The following is a 16,555-nucleotide window of genomic DNA, read 5'->3' as shown; positions in this document are numbered from 1 at the left end:
TGGAAATCTTAAATGTGATTTTGAGAGATAGTTGTTTGATCAATTATCTAAAATATATTTAACAAGAATATCTTGTACAAATATTAACAATCTATAGTGACTTGTGGTAATTTATAGTGAGAACCGTTGAATCTTTGAGATTAAAATTTGAACTTCTAGTAAATAATTGAGAAGAGAAAAAATGTAAGAGTACGTACTGCGTTAGTAATTACTCATTAGACGTTTATCTTACTTTATCTTAGTTGTTACTCATGTTAGTATGTCTCACTTGGTTCTTAAATTATGATATACAGTAAAATTTCGTTAAATTATCTCGTGAAAATAATAATTTTTGCCGGTTTCAACTCGGGGCCAATGTATTAAATTAATAATTTGTTAAATTTATAAGATAATATAAATTTGAGAATTCATATAGGGCCCCTCAAATATATAAATTAATAATGACATAATTTATATGATGAATTTTACATTTATGAGGATTTCATCAAAGAATTTTATTAATATAATCATCATAAAACAATATAATATTTTGAACAGTGTAATACATAAGGAAAAATAATATATTTAATAAATTAAAGAAACAATGTAGTCTAAAAAAATAAAACAATGTAGTGATAGTTGCATGAACAATGTAAAAACAATTCTTCAAAAACGTAAAACAAAATATTTCTCATACCTTGATAAATTAATAAATTATTAATTATTAATTTATCGATATATTAATATATCGTTAAATTATTAAAATTTATCGGTCCCAAAGCTATTAATTTATAGAGGTTTAACTATATATATATATATATATACAGTCTCTATCGAGAGTGAAGCTTAACTCTGAAATTACAGAATGAAGTTTTAATTTTGACACACTTTTCGGTCAATTTTTTTCACCATAAGCGATTCAATATTTAAGTATGCTATTCAAGATCATTCATACAAAATTTCATCTAATTCGGACATCGCTAAGGTATTCAAATTAGATTAAATCAATGAATGAATTAAAACTGTTCAACGTGAACCGTTCGTGTAAATATCAATTTTGAAAACTCAAACCATTGTCAAATTGGATGAAATTTTGTAGAGATGATCTTGAATAACATACCTAAATATTGAATCGCTTATGGTGAAAAATTTTGACCGAAAAATGTGTAAAAATTGGAACTTCACTCTGTAATTTCAGAGTGAAGCTTCACTCTGAATAAATATATATAGACATAGACATAGACTTGCATGCATATACAACCATATTCTTTGGCTATTTTGATTTTCCCCCAAATTCAAAATCCTAGTCGATTCACGAAGATTACCCTGCAGTGTTCTATTCCTTACATATGAACCTCGACATTTTGATATGTTCCTATGAGCCGTGTGTCTCACTATTCTTCTCGTATGAACATTTCAACTAGCATGTGAATACTTCACACCGGTTTGATATAGTTGTGCCAGCATTGGTTAAAGAGACTACAGATAAAGAAGATGAAAACAAAGGTGGAAATCTTGTTGCTGATGAGACTTGATTGTTGATACCTCTACTAACATAGGGCTAGTATGGCATGCCACCAAGCATAAGTATCATTCTTTAGGAGGACCTACAAGTCACTATAAGACTCAACCATGAAATCCATAACGTACATCGTCATACAAGCTTTCCAATGATGGTCGCAAGTCGCCAAGACATGATTGGAAAGTTACATTTATGGCATCATCAAGATAGCTCCACAACATGCCTTTAAGACTAGAGTAAGGGACTTTGTCCCACATTGAAGAATATGTAATGGAGAGGGGTTTCTTTACCTATAAAAGGAATTTCTTCTCCCACTTAGAATTGATCCAATATACTTCTACTTGTATACATAAGGCTAGCTATTTGCCTATACATAGTGGATGAAGTATACTCCAAGAGAGGGAGATGAACCACTATACTTCTTCTATTCAAGCTAATACTAACTCATTCTTAAACACTCACAAATAACGAAGTGGGCAATCCGCTATGTTAACAAGATACACATGCAACATGTCTGAAGGACAAAAGATGGCGTTGAAGCACTTTCTGAAGTTGAAAGGCTTGAAGAGCCACTACAGGGCAGTGCCATTAATGCACATCATCGGCGTATGTACCAAATGTGCTACACCTTTTCTCTGTGTGGCTGAGCGTAAAGCTCATACTTGTTAGGATTTATTTTTATTACTAATACATGTGATTTTTTATCTAGGAAACACGGAAACGTGCATACACCCACGTTTCCCGCTTCCGAAGCGGAACCACTCCGGAACCACTCCGGAAACGTCCGAAAACGTCCGGAAACGCTCGGAAACGCGCCGGAAACACCCGGAAACGCCCGGAAACGTGCCGGAAACGCCCGGAAACGTTCGGAAACGTGTTTCCAGAAAAATGAGTTTTGGAAACGCGGTGGAAACGCGAGTTTCTGAATTGGAAACGCGGTGGAAACGCGAGTTTCCAAAAAATAAAGGTTTTTTAATGTTTTTTTTATTTTAGATTTTGAGTTACTTAAATTAAAAATTTGTTATTATATTTATTTTTTTGTATAATTTATATATATTTATAATTTTTTTTTATTTTGACATTTCCAAAACGTACCCGCTTCCTAAATTTTTTGAAAAACACGCTTCCGCGTTTCCAAACGTTTCGCTTCCACGTACCCGTATCCGATTCCGTGCAACCTAGTTTTTTATGGTATTTCTCTCTTCCCCTCTTAAGTGTGATAATCAACATTAACATGATTCGTGCTTACAGGCTATGATAGAATTGAATCATGCAAAACTAGCTACCAAAATGATAGTAAAACTAAAACCCTAGCAATTTATATGAAGAAACCTAAAGATAAAGCTCAGAACATCATAACCAAACAATGCAATGTCATAATCATCTAACTTATACTGAAAAATTCAAAATTAGTTTATCAAACATTGTTATGCTTGATTGTGGGAGTTGTTTCAGCTTGATGTCAACAAGTTCTTCAAGATTTTGTAAATCATTGTTGCTTCAATTGTGATGTGAACAGTATCAAAATGACTGTACAATTCGCAGGTTGTTCTTCACAAGATGCATACTTTGTTGTCATCCACTTTAAAATAGTGATATATGAACTTAATTAACTTGTGTGTCAGATGGATACATCGTACCTCTTTCTTCTTTTTCATATGGTAAGATATACTGACATGAATGATTTATACATTTGTTGTATCTAGCAAACAAAATGGAGAAAGGCCATGAGGTTATATGTATAAAGTTATCTAAATTAGTTGGGTGCATATATGTGAGGTACGAAGCATATCTTGAGAGATGTCTAGTGGATTATATTGTTGTTTTGCATCGTTTTGTTCGTAGTTTTTTTTTTATTAAAAAAATTTCATGCTTTGATGATAGTCAAAATAGAAACAAAAACAAAACTTAAAAAAAAAACTAGAAGAAATTTAAAAACAAAAAAAAACTTTAAAACTTATAATCCAGGTACAAATTAAAATATTTCTTAAATCGACATAAAAACTCATGGTGTGACGGTCATAATAGAACAAAAACAAAATCTTAAAATTTACAATCCAAGAACAAATTAAAAAGTTTTATACAAATTACATAAAAATAAAATATGATACTTCGTTACATATATGTCAAGTTCGCTTGCATCTACGTCTATTACAATATCATGTATACATAGATTCATCAAAAAACTTAGTAGCCAAACACCTTGTTTATATTGTAGTCATATTTCCCATTTCTCAACTTTCCAGTGTAATTCTGAAGGTTTTGTTGATTCTTAAGGTTATGTGTCCGGACCCAAGCGATATTGGCTCTCTGTACTAATGCACCCCCCCTCGTTTTTATTTCTCAGGTTGTGTACGCCTTAAACTTGTCTCATTTTAGTGACTCAAGGCTCGTATAGAAAAACCTATTCAAATTTGACTATAGTGTTTGGGCCTAAAATAATACTCTGGTATTATTTATATTCTTTAGGCTCGTGGACCGGTTATTTGAGGAAAATCTATCGAAGAGCAAGATTACATTCCTTATTGGAATAGATTTCGGGACTGATGTTGTATAGAAGCTGAGTTGAATAAGGAAGGTGAATCCAAATCAACTAAGAGGTTCTCAAGACTTGATCCACAAAAAAGAACAATATGTGTTCTCTATATAAAGGGGTCGAATGTGTAAAAGAGCACACACACACAACGTCAAACAAACTATCGCGCAACCGCATAGTCAAATCTCCCCACGGAGCAAAAGTCCGATTCACTTCGGCAAACCAAATTTCCTCACGGAGCAAAAGTCCGACTCGCGTCGGCAACCAAGTCTCCCATCGGAGCGGAGCTACCCAGATGTACGCCTCGCGCTGCATGTAGCAACAAGTCCGATTAGCTTCGGCAACTAGAGTCAAGTCTATCGAGTCGCTAGCCTAGCTTCTAGCAAACACAAAAGTCTGCACTAGTCAACAATTTCCTATAGCAAAAGAGTCCCGCTATCAACGACACATTATAAGCTCTGCTTTTCCCCAAGCGGTCTAAAGTAAGATCGGCCATCTACTTGAGGTGGAGTGAAAGGTACCTAGCAACCCTGGTTGTGTATAGGTCATTCGAGCTTCAGCGATTTATCAACAACTGCGGAACAATCGTTCGAGAAGAAGACAGTACGTGAGCGCAATCATCATTAACAAGCAAGAGTTGTACGTAACTCAAAGGTACTGGCACGCCAAGCAACAACATAGAACGAAGGTTAGAACCATCTAGGGTTCAAAACATGGGCTTGCTGATTATTCCCTAAGGAAATCTTTTTCCCAGCTCGAACATATAGGAAAACCCAATCATTTACTCTTTTTTTCTCTCTTTCAAAAAATCATTCTCCTTCAGTCTCTTCAAGTCTCACCGCTCTCTTTCTTCATAATATTAGTTTTGACAATTTTTGTTGAAGTGAAAAATATTTAAAATGGTTAAAATCCACCTCACATGTTAAATTCAAATTTGACAAAAATATTTAACTCGCATGTCAAATTATCAAAATCCACATCACATGTGATATATTGTCGCTAATTTATGGTTTTTTTTCATCCATCATCGTTGCCCGCAAAGAGGAGAAGACTGAGAATTTAAAAATAATTTTTTTCATGGATGAATTGAACACGGTTTCTCCATTAAATTGGTTGTTAATCAACATTCGGAGAAAATACTGGTTTAAGTTTATTACGGTTGATAAGTGGTTAACTACGGAAGAAGAATAAAACATAGCTTGAAGGCATGTGTGCTTTTCAGAATATGCCCTAGATTCTATCCAAATATTATTAAGACCCAGCGTGAGCAATTAAAACACCTAATATACCTTAATTATATATTAAACTACCTATAAACACACTCCTCACTGTTAGCACTTATAAAACAAAAAATCTTGAGATCAAATATTTTATAGTTAGCTTCACACTCGGAATGATCATGACCAATAAACTGCTGCAACAACAATCTGAAAACACAACCATATAGAAATTAATCCGAAGTTGGTGGAGATGAAAGGAAGTGTCCAACACATCATCCTTCTCTTCTCCACCAAAGAGATTTGCTCTTGATGAGAAATGAGACAGCCAAATTGTGGGGGAACTTTATAGGATTATGGGATTTTCGAAAATTGGAGAGTTAAGTTTTGAGGGCCACATTGTAAACTTTCGCAGACGGTCTTCAAAATGCTTGAGACGGCCTTGACAGAGGGGTACTAATGTTAGATTGTGGGTATGGGGATTCATGGAGATTTTGAGATTTTATGATTGAGCTTATAAGATGTTTGGCACACAAAAAAAGAGAGGAACAAGGCCCTCTTATAGTGAAGATTAGTCAATAATATGTCTGTGAAACATTGTTCTGATTGGTTAAGTAGCTTAACTAAAAACGTTGAAGTAATAAAATCAATCCTTGTGAAACATTGTTCTGATTGGTTAAGTAGCTTAACTAAAAACGTTGAAGTAATAAAATCAATCCTTATTGACATATGTATTAAAGGGTATTTGAGTTAGTTTTTTTAATTAAAAAAACATTAATCAATAATATCACCACACAACTGGTACAGTTACGATTACACTACGACAAGTAAAATTACACCACAAAGGGGGTAGGACGGAAAGCAATTTCTTTAGATGGCCGGGTATGGTGCTATGCCTAAATCGCTCCATATCTTCTCTGCCTCTGTAATCATTAAGTTTGCAAACAAAATAGTTTCATCCTGCTTTTAACCAAAAGTAATTTGAATCGTCCGGCCTGTTTAATATCATGAGGATAATTAATCAAAAACGTTTTTTTTTTTGGAAATGAATTAATCAAAAACGTTAGGAAGTGTAAAAAGTTGGGTTTTATATATAATGTGTCCTCACCCGAAGCAGACCATATATATGCTATTGATATTATATCTATATATGAATACTAATACTAAATTGCAGCAAACAATTAAATGCAATGCTTATTACACTGCTATAAATACTGTATATAGCTTATTCAAGGATGGCTTTTAGAGTAGCCAACTCCCCCAAATTATTCTTAGCTAGCTAGATAGTACCCTTCTGAAGTTACCCATGTATAGATTGAAAGCACCGTTTCCTTTCACATATGCATTTGGTAGTAATGATCAGGGGCAGTATCCGGGTCGGGTTTCTCAAGGACACCATCCACGTTCCTCAGCCAGAAAGTCTGGTTATTTAGAGAGGCTGCTCCTTTAGGGACATCATCCATCACCCATTCATGCCCTTGCGGAAAATAAATTCCGGTGCGTGGATCAGGAACCCAGCTGCTGCTCCATGAACACGAACTCTCCATTTCTGGCCTCTCACGACTGTCCTCCTTTGAGTCCTTTCTGCTTGATTCTTCAGCAGTTCCACTTAGCTTTTTGCTGAAGTAGCTTTTAGGTAGCTTAGTTTCCCGGCATGAACTGGTGTAACCATTATCCCAGTTAATGTTCGTAATATATATGCAAAAGCTTTAACTTGTGTACGTGAATCTGATAGAGTAACACTTTTGTAATTAACTTTGTGTCTATAGCCCCATAAATCTCATGCCGGAAATTTTACGCACGTTACGTTGCACACTTGCACTAAACAACGAAAGATTTTCACTTTTTGCTCTCAATTAATTATGAGTTACAGGTACATGGTCTCTGTATTATTTAACCGTAGTTACAGATAGTAAATCAACCAGTACGTTATTCTTGTGTACCAAGTTTTTTCCATGTACTTACCGGACTATATATATATCTCCTGCTAATTTCATCTCTTTAACCATCTTCAAAATTTCAAAAAAGCTACAATGTCATCAACTACATACAGTAGTAGACTCTGCTTTACCAAATGTAAAATTAAATAAGAAGATTACCTTAGAAGAACTCTCTTTAATTTTGCAACCCCACCTCTTGCCATAGCGCGATTGTTACCCAATAGCATACAGATCGATATCGAGCACCTAGCTCTATATGTATATCTTATGAACTTATGAAGTCTCTTATGTGTATGGAAACCAAGCAATAATTGAAGCTGATGACCAAAAAACAATTGAAGCTGATGACAACCGAAAGCAACGGTATGGAGCTTTGAGAAGCCAGTCTGCTGTATTTATAATCAATATTATTAAGGTAGCTAGGAATATGTTCTATCCCTAGCTAGGGCATCCATGATCTGGTGAAGAATTAATACATATAGAAAAAAAGCAAGTCAGTGTAAGTTGTGTAATTAACCACAGTACTCAAATAACGAAAATTAAAGCAAAAGGTGACGAAACGAACTCAAAGAATTTGTTTACATTTCTTGAAAAACGAAGCGATCGATCGTGTGTGGTTTTGAATCGATGCCTAGCACATCAGTGTAGGATACTCTATGAAAATGGTTAAAGAAACGCACATGGAAAATGTGCTCTGTGTCTATTTGGTGCTCTTCATTCAAGTACACGATGGAATATATATTACATGTGTTAAACAGCGACAAGCGTGACCCGTGGACCAACTGTATCGATATTGTCCCAACTTAACCACCTCACAGGTGTTGGATTTTAATCACAAAAGGCCTCGGTACAATTGGTTATTATCCACCCACTTATAAGCTTTATTTTCTTTGTCACTTCTTAGATGTGGGATCTCTCCTCTCCAACACGCCCCCTCACGTGCAACTTAATTTTTAGGTCTGCACGTGACAGATTAACATCCCACATACTGGGATGAAAGAAACTAAGGTCCAGTAACCAACGACACTTAGTGGCCATCCAATTGGAAATCCTCCGATGGCATGACAAAGTGGCACCCAACTCAGGCCCACGAAAGATTGGAGGCGCGACTGGAGAGGGACCCGCTCTGATACCATGTTAAACAGCGACAAGCGTGGCCCGTGGACCAACTGTACCGATATTGTCCCAACTTAACCACCTCACAGGTGTTGGGTTTTAATCACAAAAGTTCTCGGTACAATTGGTTATTATCCACCCACTTATAAGCTTTATTTTCTTTGTCACTTCTTAGATGTGCGATCTCTCCTCTCCAACAACATGTACATGAGTACAAACGTTAGATCTTAATTATGATCTGCAGATGTGACGAGTAGTTCTATACTTGGCAACTTGATCATTTTCGGAGAATAACCCTACCATGACCAAAAAGCAATAGAAGAAACCCCTATACCTTAAATATTTTTAGAGTTGAGCCCTTACGATGATATTTATGAAACTGAAGAATTTGATGGCCTAAAATCTACGGACTAACTCGACCCCTTGTGTCACTTTGCTCCACTCAATTAAGAGAATATCAACACAAAATTGTGATGACATAAATTTCTTCCCCTAGTTTTATTTGATAATTATAATCTAGATTTAGAGTTCTGCTCCATGCCATGATCTTTGTTAGCTAATAACTAGGTGGATAATTGCTGGCATTGTAAGTGGTAACCTGTGGTTGATTCTATGTCATGGTACTTCACGACTACAAAACTAGCACGTACGTGACACGAACAAAAGAATCTGGATCTTGAAGGAGAACTGCTCGAAGTAAATTAACAAAATTGCTGCTTAATTAGTTGCCTACATATTGAAACTCTTTAGAGAAATTTTCTGCTAAAAGATTGAAATTTAATGCATGGTCTTTTTGATTCTTCAGGTATCCATATCTGAACTTGCACAACTGCTTGTGGGGTAGCTTTTTGGTAAATTGAAGTTTAGGTAGCTTAGCTAAGTTCATTGTGGTTTTACTGGTAACTGGTTTATATAGGGGATGCAAGCAGCAGACTGGGGAATTGTTATTATGTTCATTCAGCCGAATAGTGATGGAGTACATACTATATATCCACACGACCACACCTAAGTAAAGAAGCAATGCGATACAACTAAACGATTAAACAAGACCAATTGAATAACTTGGTTATATTACTTGATCACTTAATGAATGTATACAACATCAAACTGACCTATATAAGCTAACTAAAGTACTTTTGATGACAATTGCTTCCTTGATTTCCTCCGTGAATCACTCCCGTGATTTACGGAGTTAATCATGCTAAAGTGGCTAAAGTGAATCGCACTAACACTCCTCCTCAAGTTGGCGCATATACATTAACCATGCCCAACTTGCTAAGTGCGTCATAAAAAGCCTGTTTAGACACTCCTTTTGTGAGCATATCGGCAAGTTGCTCTTTTGTAGGAACAAAAGAAAAACTAATGATCTTCGCGTCTAGCTTCTCCTTTATAAAGTGACGATCAACCTCAACATGTTTTGTACGATGTTGCACAGGATTATGTGAAATATCAATAGCTGCCTTGTTGTCACAGTACAGCTGCATAGCACTCTTAGGCTTAATACCCAAATCTTGTAGCAAATTTCTAAGCCATAACAATTCACACACTCCCTGAGCCATACCTCTGTATTCTGCTTCAGCACTAGATCGAGCTACCACATTTTGTTTCTTACTCCTCCACGTAACAAGATTGCTTCCAACAAAGGTAAAGTATCCTGATGTGGACCTCCGATCGGTAATATTTTCAGCCCAGTCTGCATCTGTGAAGCCACAAATCTCAAGGATATTGTTGTGATTAGAAAACATTACACCTCTCCCTGGAGCTGACTTCAAGTACCTCAAAATCCTCACAACAGCATCCATGTGATCCACACTCGGATTATGCATGAACTGACTCACTACACTTACTGCATACGCAACATCTGGCCTGGTATATGACAAATAAATCAGACGTCCAACTAGCCTCTGATAACGAGTTTTATTAGTGGGCACTTGATCTCTGTACTCTGCTAACCGATGGTTCTGCTCAATAGGAGTATCAATTGGAGTGCAATCTAACATACATGTCTCTGTTAGTAGATCAATGATGTACTTCCTCTGACACAGATAGATACCATCACTTCCCCGGGCTACCTCAATACCCAAGAAGTACTTGAGTGTACCTAGGTCCTTCATCTCAAACTGTGTGGCTAGCTGCTTTTGTAATCTGTCCACCTCAATAGTATCATTACCAGTAACTACCATATCCTCAACATATATGATTAGGGCTGTTACCTTCCCTTATTGGTGTTTGAGAAATAATGTGTGGTCTGAATTACTCTGCGTGTAGCCAATTTTCCTCATAAATTATGAGAATCTTCCAAACCAAGCACTAGAAGACTGTTTAAGACCATATAAAGACTTCCTCAATCTGCATACAAAGTTTTCGGGAGAAGCTGCCACATATCCAGGTGGAAGATCCATGTATACTTACTCTGTTAGTTCTCCATGAAGGAATGCATTCTTAACATCAAACTGCCTAAGTGGCCAGTTCAAGTTAGCAGCGATAGAGAGCAATACCCGGATAGTGTTTATCTTTGCAATAGGTGCAAATGTCTCATCATAGTCTATGCCATATGTCTAGGTGAACCCCTTTGCTACTAGGCGTGCTTTATACCGGCTTACTGACCTATCTGGATTGTGCTTCACTATAAACACCCATCGACATCCTACAGTTTTCTTGCCATATGGTGGAGGTACAAGCTCCCAAGTATTGTTCTTTTGTAATGCTTCCATCTCTTCTTCCATTGCTTTCCTCCATTTTGGATCTCCCAATGCATCCTGCACTTTGTTAGGTACTGATACAGTAGATATTTGATTCACAAATGACTCATATGACTTAGATAACCTTTTGGTAGATATAAAATTGGCCACCAGATACTTGGCTTTAGTCTGAAAGGGTAGGTTCATATTTTTTTGTTGGTTGACCTCGAGTAGACCTATTGGGCAAAACCTATTGTCTACGATTAGCCTGAATAGAATGACTAACCTCAGATGAGTGATCTTCTGTACTAGGAGAGCATTGGTCAGGGGTATAAACAATAGTACGGGATACATGAGGGGCAGTTGTATTGTCAGCTTCTGGTGCCTGAATCTCTTGAGTGACGACTTCCGGTGGTGCCTGTGTGGCTGATACCTTGGTAATCTCAACGGAACCTGTTACCATATCGACTGGCTCATTTGTCTCCCCCTCTCCATGATATAGCTCTTCAAAATATGAATTCTCCCCCTGAAGAGCAGTATCAGAAGAGGAAAAATAACTCATGTCCTAAAAAAAGGTAACATCCATAGTGACATAGTACTTCCGAGTAGGGGGATGATAGCACCGATATCCTTTCTGATGGCTTCCGTACCCAACAAACACACATTTAACTGCCCGGGCATCTAACTTAGAACGCTGATGTTGCGGAAGATGAACAAAAGCAACACAACCGAAAACACGGGCAGGAAGATTATGAAAAGAGGGTATTTTAACATGAGATGCAAGTACCTCATAGGGAACTTTCCCTTGAAGGACACGAGATGGAAGACGATTAATAAGGTGGGCGGAAGTAATGACAGCATCACCCCAAAGGTATTTAGGCATGTGGGCACTAAAAAGAATACACCGAGCCATATCAAGTAAATGACGATTTTTTCTTTCAGAAACCCCATTTTGCTCAGGTGTGTAAGGACACGTTGTTTGATGAACAATCCCGTGTGTGTTACAGAACTCCTGAAAGACATGATTCACATATTCCCCCCCATTATCAGAACGAAGAACTCGAATGGTAGCATTATATTGTGTTTGGACAGAGGTATGGAAGGCACGAAAGGCTGGAAAAACCTCATTTTTATTTTTAAGAAGAACAATCTATGAAAGAAGTGTGCAATCATCAATAAATGACACAAAATATCGCATTCCTGACACAGTAGACTCTTTAGAGGGCCCCCAAACATCAGAATGAATTAATTCAAAAGGAAGAAAACTTTTAGTAGAAGTACTAGGGGAATAAGTAGATCGATGACTCTTGCCCAAAACACATGTCTCACAACACAAAGAAGACTCGTCCACACTAATAAACAAAGTAGGCATGGATTTTTTCATAACACTAAAAGATGGATGCCCTAAGCGACGATGCCATAACCAAACTTCACTTAACTTGTCAGAAGTGGAGAGTAAAGCGGTTCGAGACTGCCCCTGGTTTTCCCCCTGCGTATGTCAGATCCAGATGAAACAACCGGCCCCTCAGATACCCCCGACCAATTGCCCGTCCGGTGAGAAGATCCTGAAAGATCACATACATAGGAAAAAATGTCACAGAACACTGAGCGTCAGCGTTCAATTGGGGAACAGATATCAAATGATGAGATAAAGCAGGTACATAGAGTACATTGTGAAGCTCTATGGTGAGAGTAATACGTACGGTCCCAGTCCCTAACACAGGAAATGCCTCACCATTAGCATTAGTAACATATGGTACGGGTGGATGAGACAATACGGTGAAATAAGATCAGTCATAAGTCATATGATCAGATGCACCAGAATCAATAATCCATGTATCAAAACTAACATAGTGAGAAATATTAAGAGCCATACCAATTTGACCGCGGCCAACGATGGAGGAACCCATTGAATAATGTAAAAATCAGGGATTAGACAGCAAAGAAACGCGAGTGCACTCGCACTGACTGAAGATAACCGGACCGGGTCGGGTTGAGCTGACCGGGGCAGGCTTCTCGGATCTGGGCCGGGCTTCTCGGATCTGGGCTGGGCTTCTCGGATCTGGGCCGGACTTCTCGTATCTGGGCCGGGCTTCTCGGATCGAGTCGGATCTGTGGCGATTCGATTCTTAAAGCTTCGGCGACTTGAGAGATTCAGATCGCGGCAATGGAGAGGTCGCGTCGATGGTGAGTTCGCGGCGATGGAGAGCTGGAGATCTACGACGGCGAGGAAAACCCGATCGAGTTGGTGCAACAGCTGCTGGTCTAACAGCGGAGGAACGACGTCGGGTGGCGCGCGGGTTATCGATCGGCGAAGAACCGATTCGGATCGAGGCTGGATGGTTTTTGATCGAAGGGACGGACTGAATCGAATGGTGATGATGATCTGAGGAGATGGTAGCTGGAGTTGGTGTTCTTGACACCGACAGCAAAGGAGGAGGGGGAAAGCGATGAAAGGCGCGGCGGAAGAAACAGACCCGGGTTTGGCTTGGCACGCCGGAAGGAGAACGACGACGGCACTCGTCAAGGCGTCGAGAAGATTCCGTTGGTGGAAAGGTCTGCAGCAGCGGGGAGATCGGCGCTCGTCGGAGTCGACTCTGCTGGGGAACAGTCGGGTATTCCGACTGATTTCGTTGTTGTGGGAGACCGCTCCGAGGAAGGGAGGTGATGTCGCCGAGTCGCAAGGTTGCTGACGTTGTCGGCGGTGTGTGCTCCAAGGCAGCAAGCTCGGCGGCTTAGCACCAAAAAACTGCAAACAACAAACCCAGGTAAAAACAGAGCATGGCTCTGATACCAAATTGAATAATTTGGTTATATTACTTGATCACTTAATGAATGTATACAACATCAAACTGACCTATATAAGCTAACTAAAGTACTTTTGATGACAATTGCTTCCTTGATTTCCTCCGTGAATCACTCCCGTGATTTACGGAGTTAATCATGCTAAAGTAGCTAAAGTGAATCGCACTAACAAGATCCACATAAAGTAAAGGTGAAGGAGCATCGATATGTGGATGGACTCTCCATGTCCAATAGCTCGCGCACTTCCTCAATTACGCAAGCCATTTCCTAAAACTGGAGTGAGAACGATGATATTGACCACCTCGCCGGCTGGTCCACGATGCTCCGATCCCATGAATGGTTGTGGAAGTAAGAGCTGTAATAGCATGAAGAACACCGACAGAATCTTTTGTGTCATCATATCTGGTTTACAATGAATAGTCTGTCGCAGCAGCAGCACCCAGCAGTGCAAGAAATAGGAATGTGCTGATCACTTGGTTTACATCATTATGCTGGCCCTGCAGCAAAACCAATTAATTAACATGTCATCTTAATCACTTGGTTATACATTCTTTATTTAGTTTACCTAAACACGTAAAGGCACAGCAAGCATACATGATAATGTAGAATATGTAGCAATTAAGCAGCAATAATTTAAAATATATGACATTGTCTAGGTAGATATATATCAAATCACTAATAGAAATTAGGCTTGAGGGGACATATATTATGTGCGCCTATTGCTAGCTATAAAGACATATATATGTCTCTATTGGCCAAAAAGAATAATTAGTACAAATGTGTCTTTTAAAGGTGTTACTATTACTAACTTGGACACTTAATTTATGTGTCCCCAAATAAACACAATGAGATTCATTATTTCTCAACCTATAAAGTATACAAATATCATATTCTTGTACAAATACAATACTACTCCTATGGGGACACTTAAGCTATATGTCCCTAATAGGTAGAAATTTCATTTCTTTTTGCTACCCTGCCCCCTCCAATAAACAATAATTGCAAACTAGGCCAAATGAAATTAATTCAGTAAATAATTTTGCAAAAAAAAATTAATTCAGTAAATAATAGAGAATAATAATCATAAAATTCCATTATATATTTTTCATTAAACTCTTAGTTCAAATATCCAACAAATTAAAAATAGATTCTAAAAACTATTACATCATCTCTCCAAACCAACTACAGTTACTATACTCAAGTTTGAATACTTGTGTAGAGATATTATAACTATTTCTGTAAATTTCAGTTCATAAATGTTCCAGCATAAGTAAGATGAGTACAAAACTTTTCAACTTGAAACTTCACAAGTTACTCACCTAGCCTTCAGTTGCTTTTGGTTTCAACAAAACTTTCTTGTGCCATTTTGTCAATCATCGTGTGCACTGTGTTCTGATTCGCCTTCTATTTCGAGCTTGTTTAGAAGCTTTGAAATTGTCACATAGTGCATGGGAAGAGCAAGACACAGTACCTGCAAGAGAAAACAAACCACATCAAATCACTTCAACTACTTTTCTTCCAACTATTACGAGTATGCTGCAGGAAATTGCAGGGAGAATTAATCACTTCAAGAAATGAACAATCTCTGTAAAAGAAAAGTGTGGTTGAAGAATAATAAATTATATACTTGAAAGGATATAATCATCCCCATGTGGAACAGAGGCCTAAGACCCCAAACAGCAAAAGCAATGATGGCAACTACCTGAATCAATTTAAGAAAAGTAGGGCTTCCACGTAAAACATCATAAGACCTGCACAATATGTTTGAATATTTGACAAGCAATGGTTCAGTGACATTTGTTGATAACAAAATAAAATAAATTTAGCAAGGACACAAACAATGTATAGTCATGGCATGACAAGAGCTAATAATACATCAGCAATATCAAAGTATTTCAAGAGAGAACCCAATTCAAGTTATGAATTAAAAGTAGGCATACCATGACAAATAAGCTCAAATTCAAGTTATCAATAATATATGGATGATTCTAAAAGAGGCTTCCAGGTGATTTAGCTTTTCATTATGCTGCAACTTAGTTAAAAAAACACAGGATTTTCAATATTGAATATCAGCAGATTGCATGGCTATTGACACTTAGAAATGAGTTTATAGAAGACTCTTTCAACTTCTACTCAAGAAGAAAAAGTGGATAATTATTCTAGAAAGAAATATTTCAGCTCATTCCAACTAATATTATATTTTAATATTATTTCTTATATCATATATTATATTTTATGTCTACCATAAAAGTTAATAAGTCAAGCATAATCTAGGAAGCACGGACACGCGGACAAGGGTCTGTATTGCGTGTCCGACACGGACACAGACATGCTCGGACACGCGAACTCAATTTGGACACGGCCCGGACACTCGCGTGTTCGAATTGAACACGCGAGTGTCCGAATTGGACACGCGGACACGTACAAACTCATAATAAAATTGAAAGTGCTTATGGTGAGAATCGAACTTTGGTCATCCAAGGCACTCAACAACTCCTCAACCATTCCAACAGATTCAGTTTTTGTTATATTTATGCACACTTTAATATATGTAAGGAGAGAAACTCATGATAAAAATAAGAATGCTTGTGGTGGGATTAGAACCTTGGTCATCCAAATGATCCAACAAATCCTCAACCATTCCAACATATTCAGTTTTTGTTATATTTATGCACACTTTAATATATATACATCTAAATACTTTCAAATTTTTAAATTAATTTTTTAATAAATATATATATATTAAAATAATTTTAATT

The 16,555-nt window shown here is 37.5% G+C and overlaps 1 protein-coding gene across 1 annotated transcript; it reads right to left on the bottom strand.

The window, feature by feature from the left end:
* Positions 1-6,401: 6,401 nt before the first annotated feature.
* Positions 6,402-7,534, bottom strand: LOC126784671 (uncharacterized). The gene is made up of 2 exons (XM_050510147.1): positions 7,354-7,534; positions 6,402-6,913 (listed from the first exon to the last, which is right to left on the bottom strand). Exons 1-2 carry the CDS (start codon positions 7,419-7,421, stop codon positions 6,589-6,591), a joined length of 393 nt encoding a protein of 130 aa, XP_050366104.1. The 5' UTR covers positions 7,422-7,534; the 3' UTR covers positions 6,402-6,588.
* Positions 7,535-16,555: the final 9,021 nt, after the last annotated feature.

Source organism: Argentina anserina, chromosome 2 (genome assembly GCF_933775445.1).
Source record: "Argentina anserina chromosome 2, drPotAnse1.1, whole genome shotgun sequence".
NCBI classification, from domain to species: domain Eukaryota; kingdom Viridiplantae; phylum Streptophyta; class Magnoliopsida; order Rosales; family Rosaceae; genus Argentina; species Argentina anserina.
The sequence above is the reverse complement of the archived record's forward strand: the minus strand, read 5'-3'. Positions and strand labels throughout refer to the sequence as shown.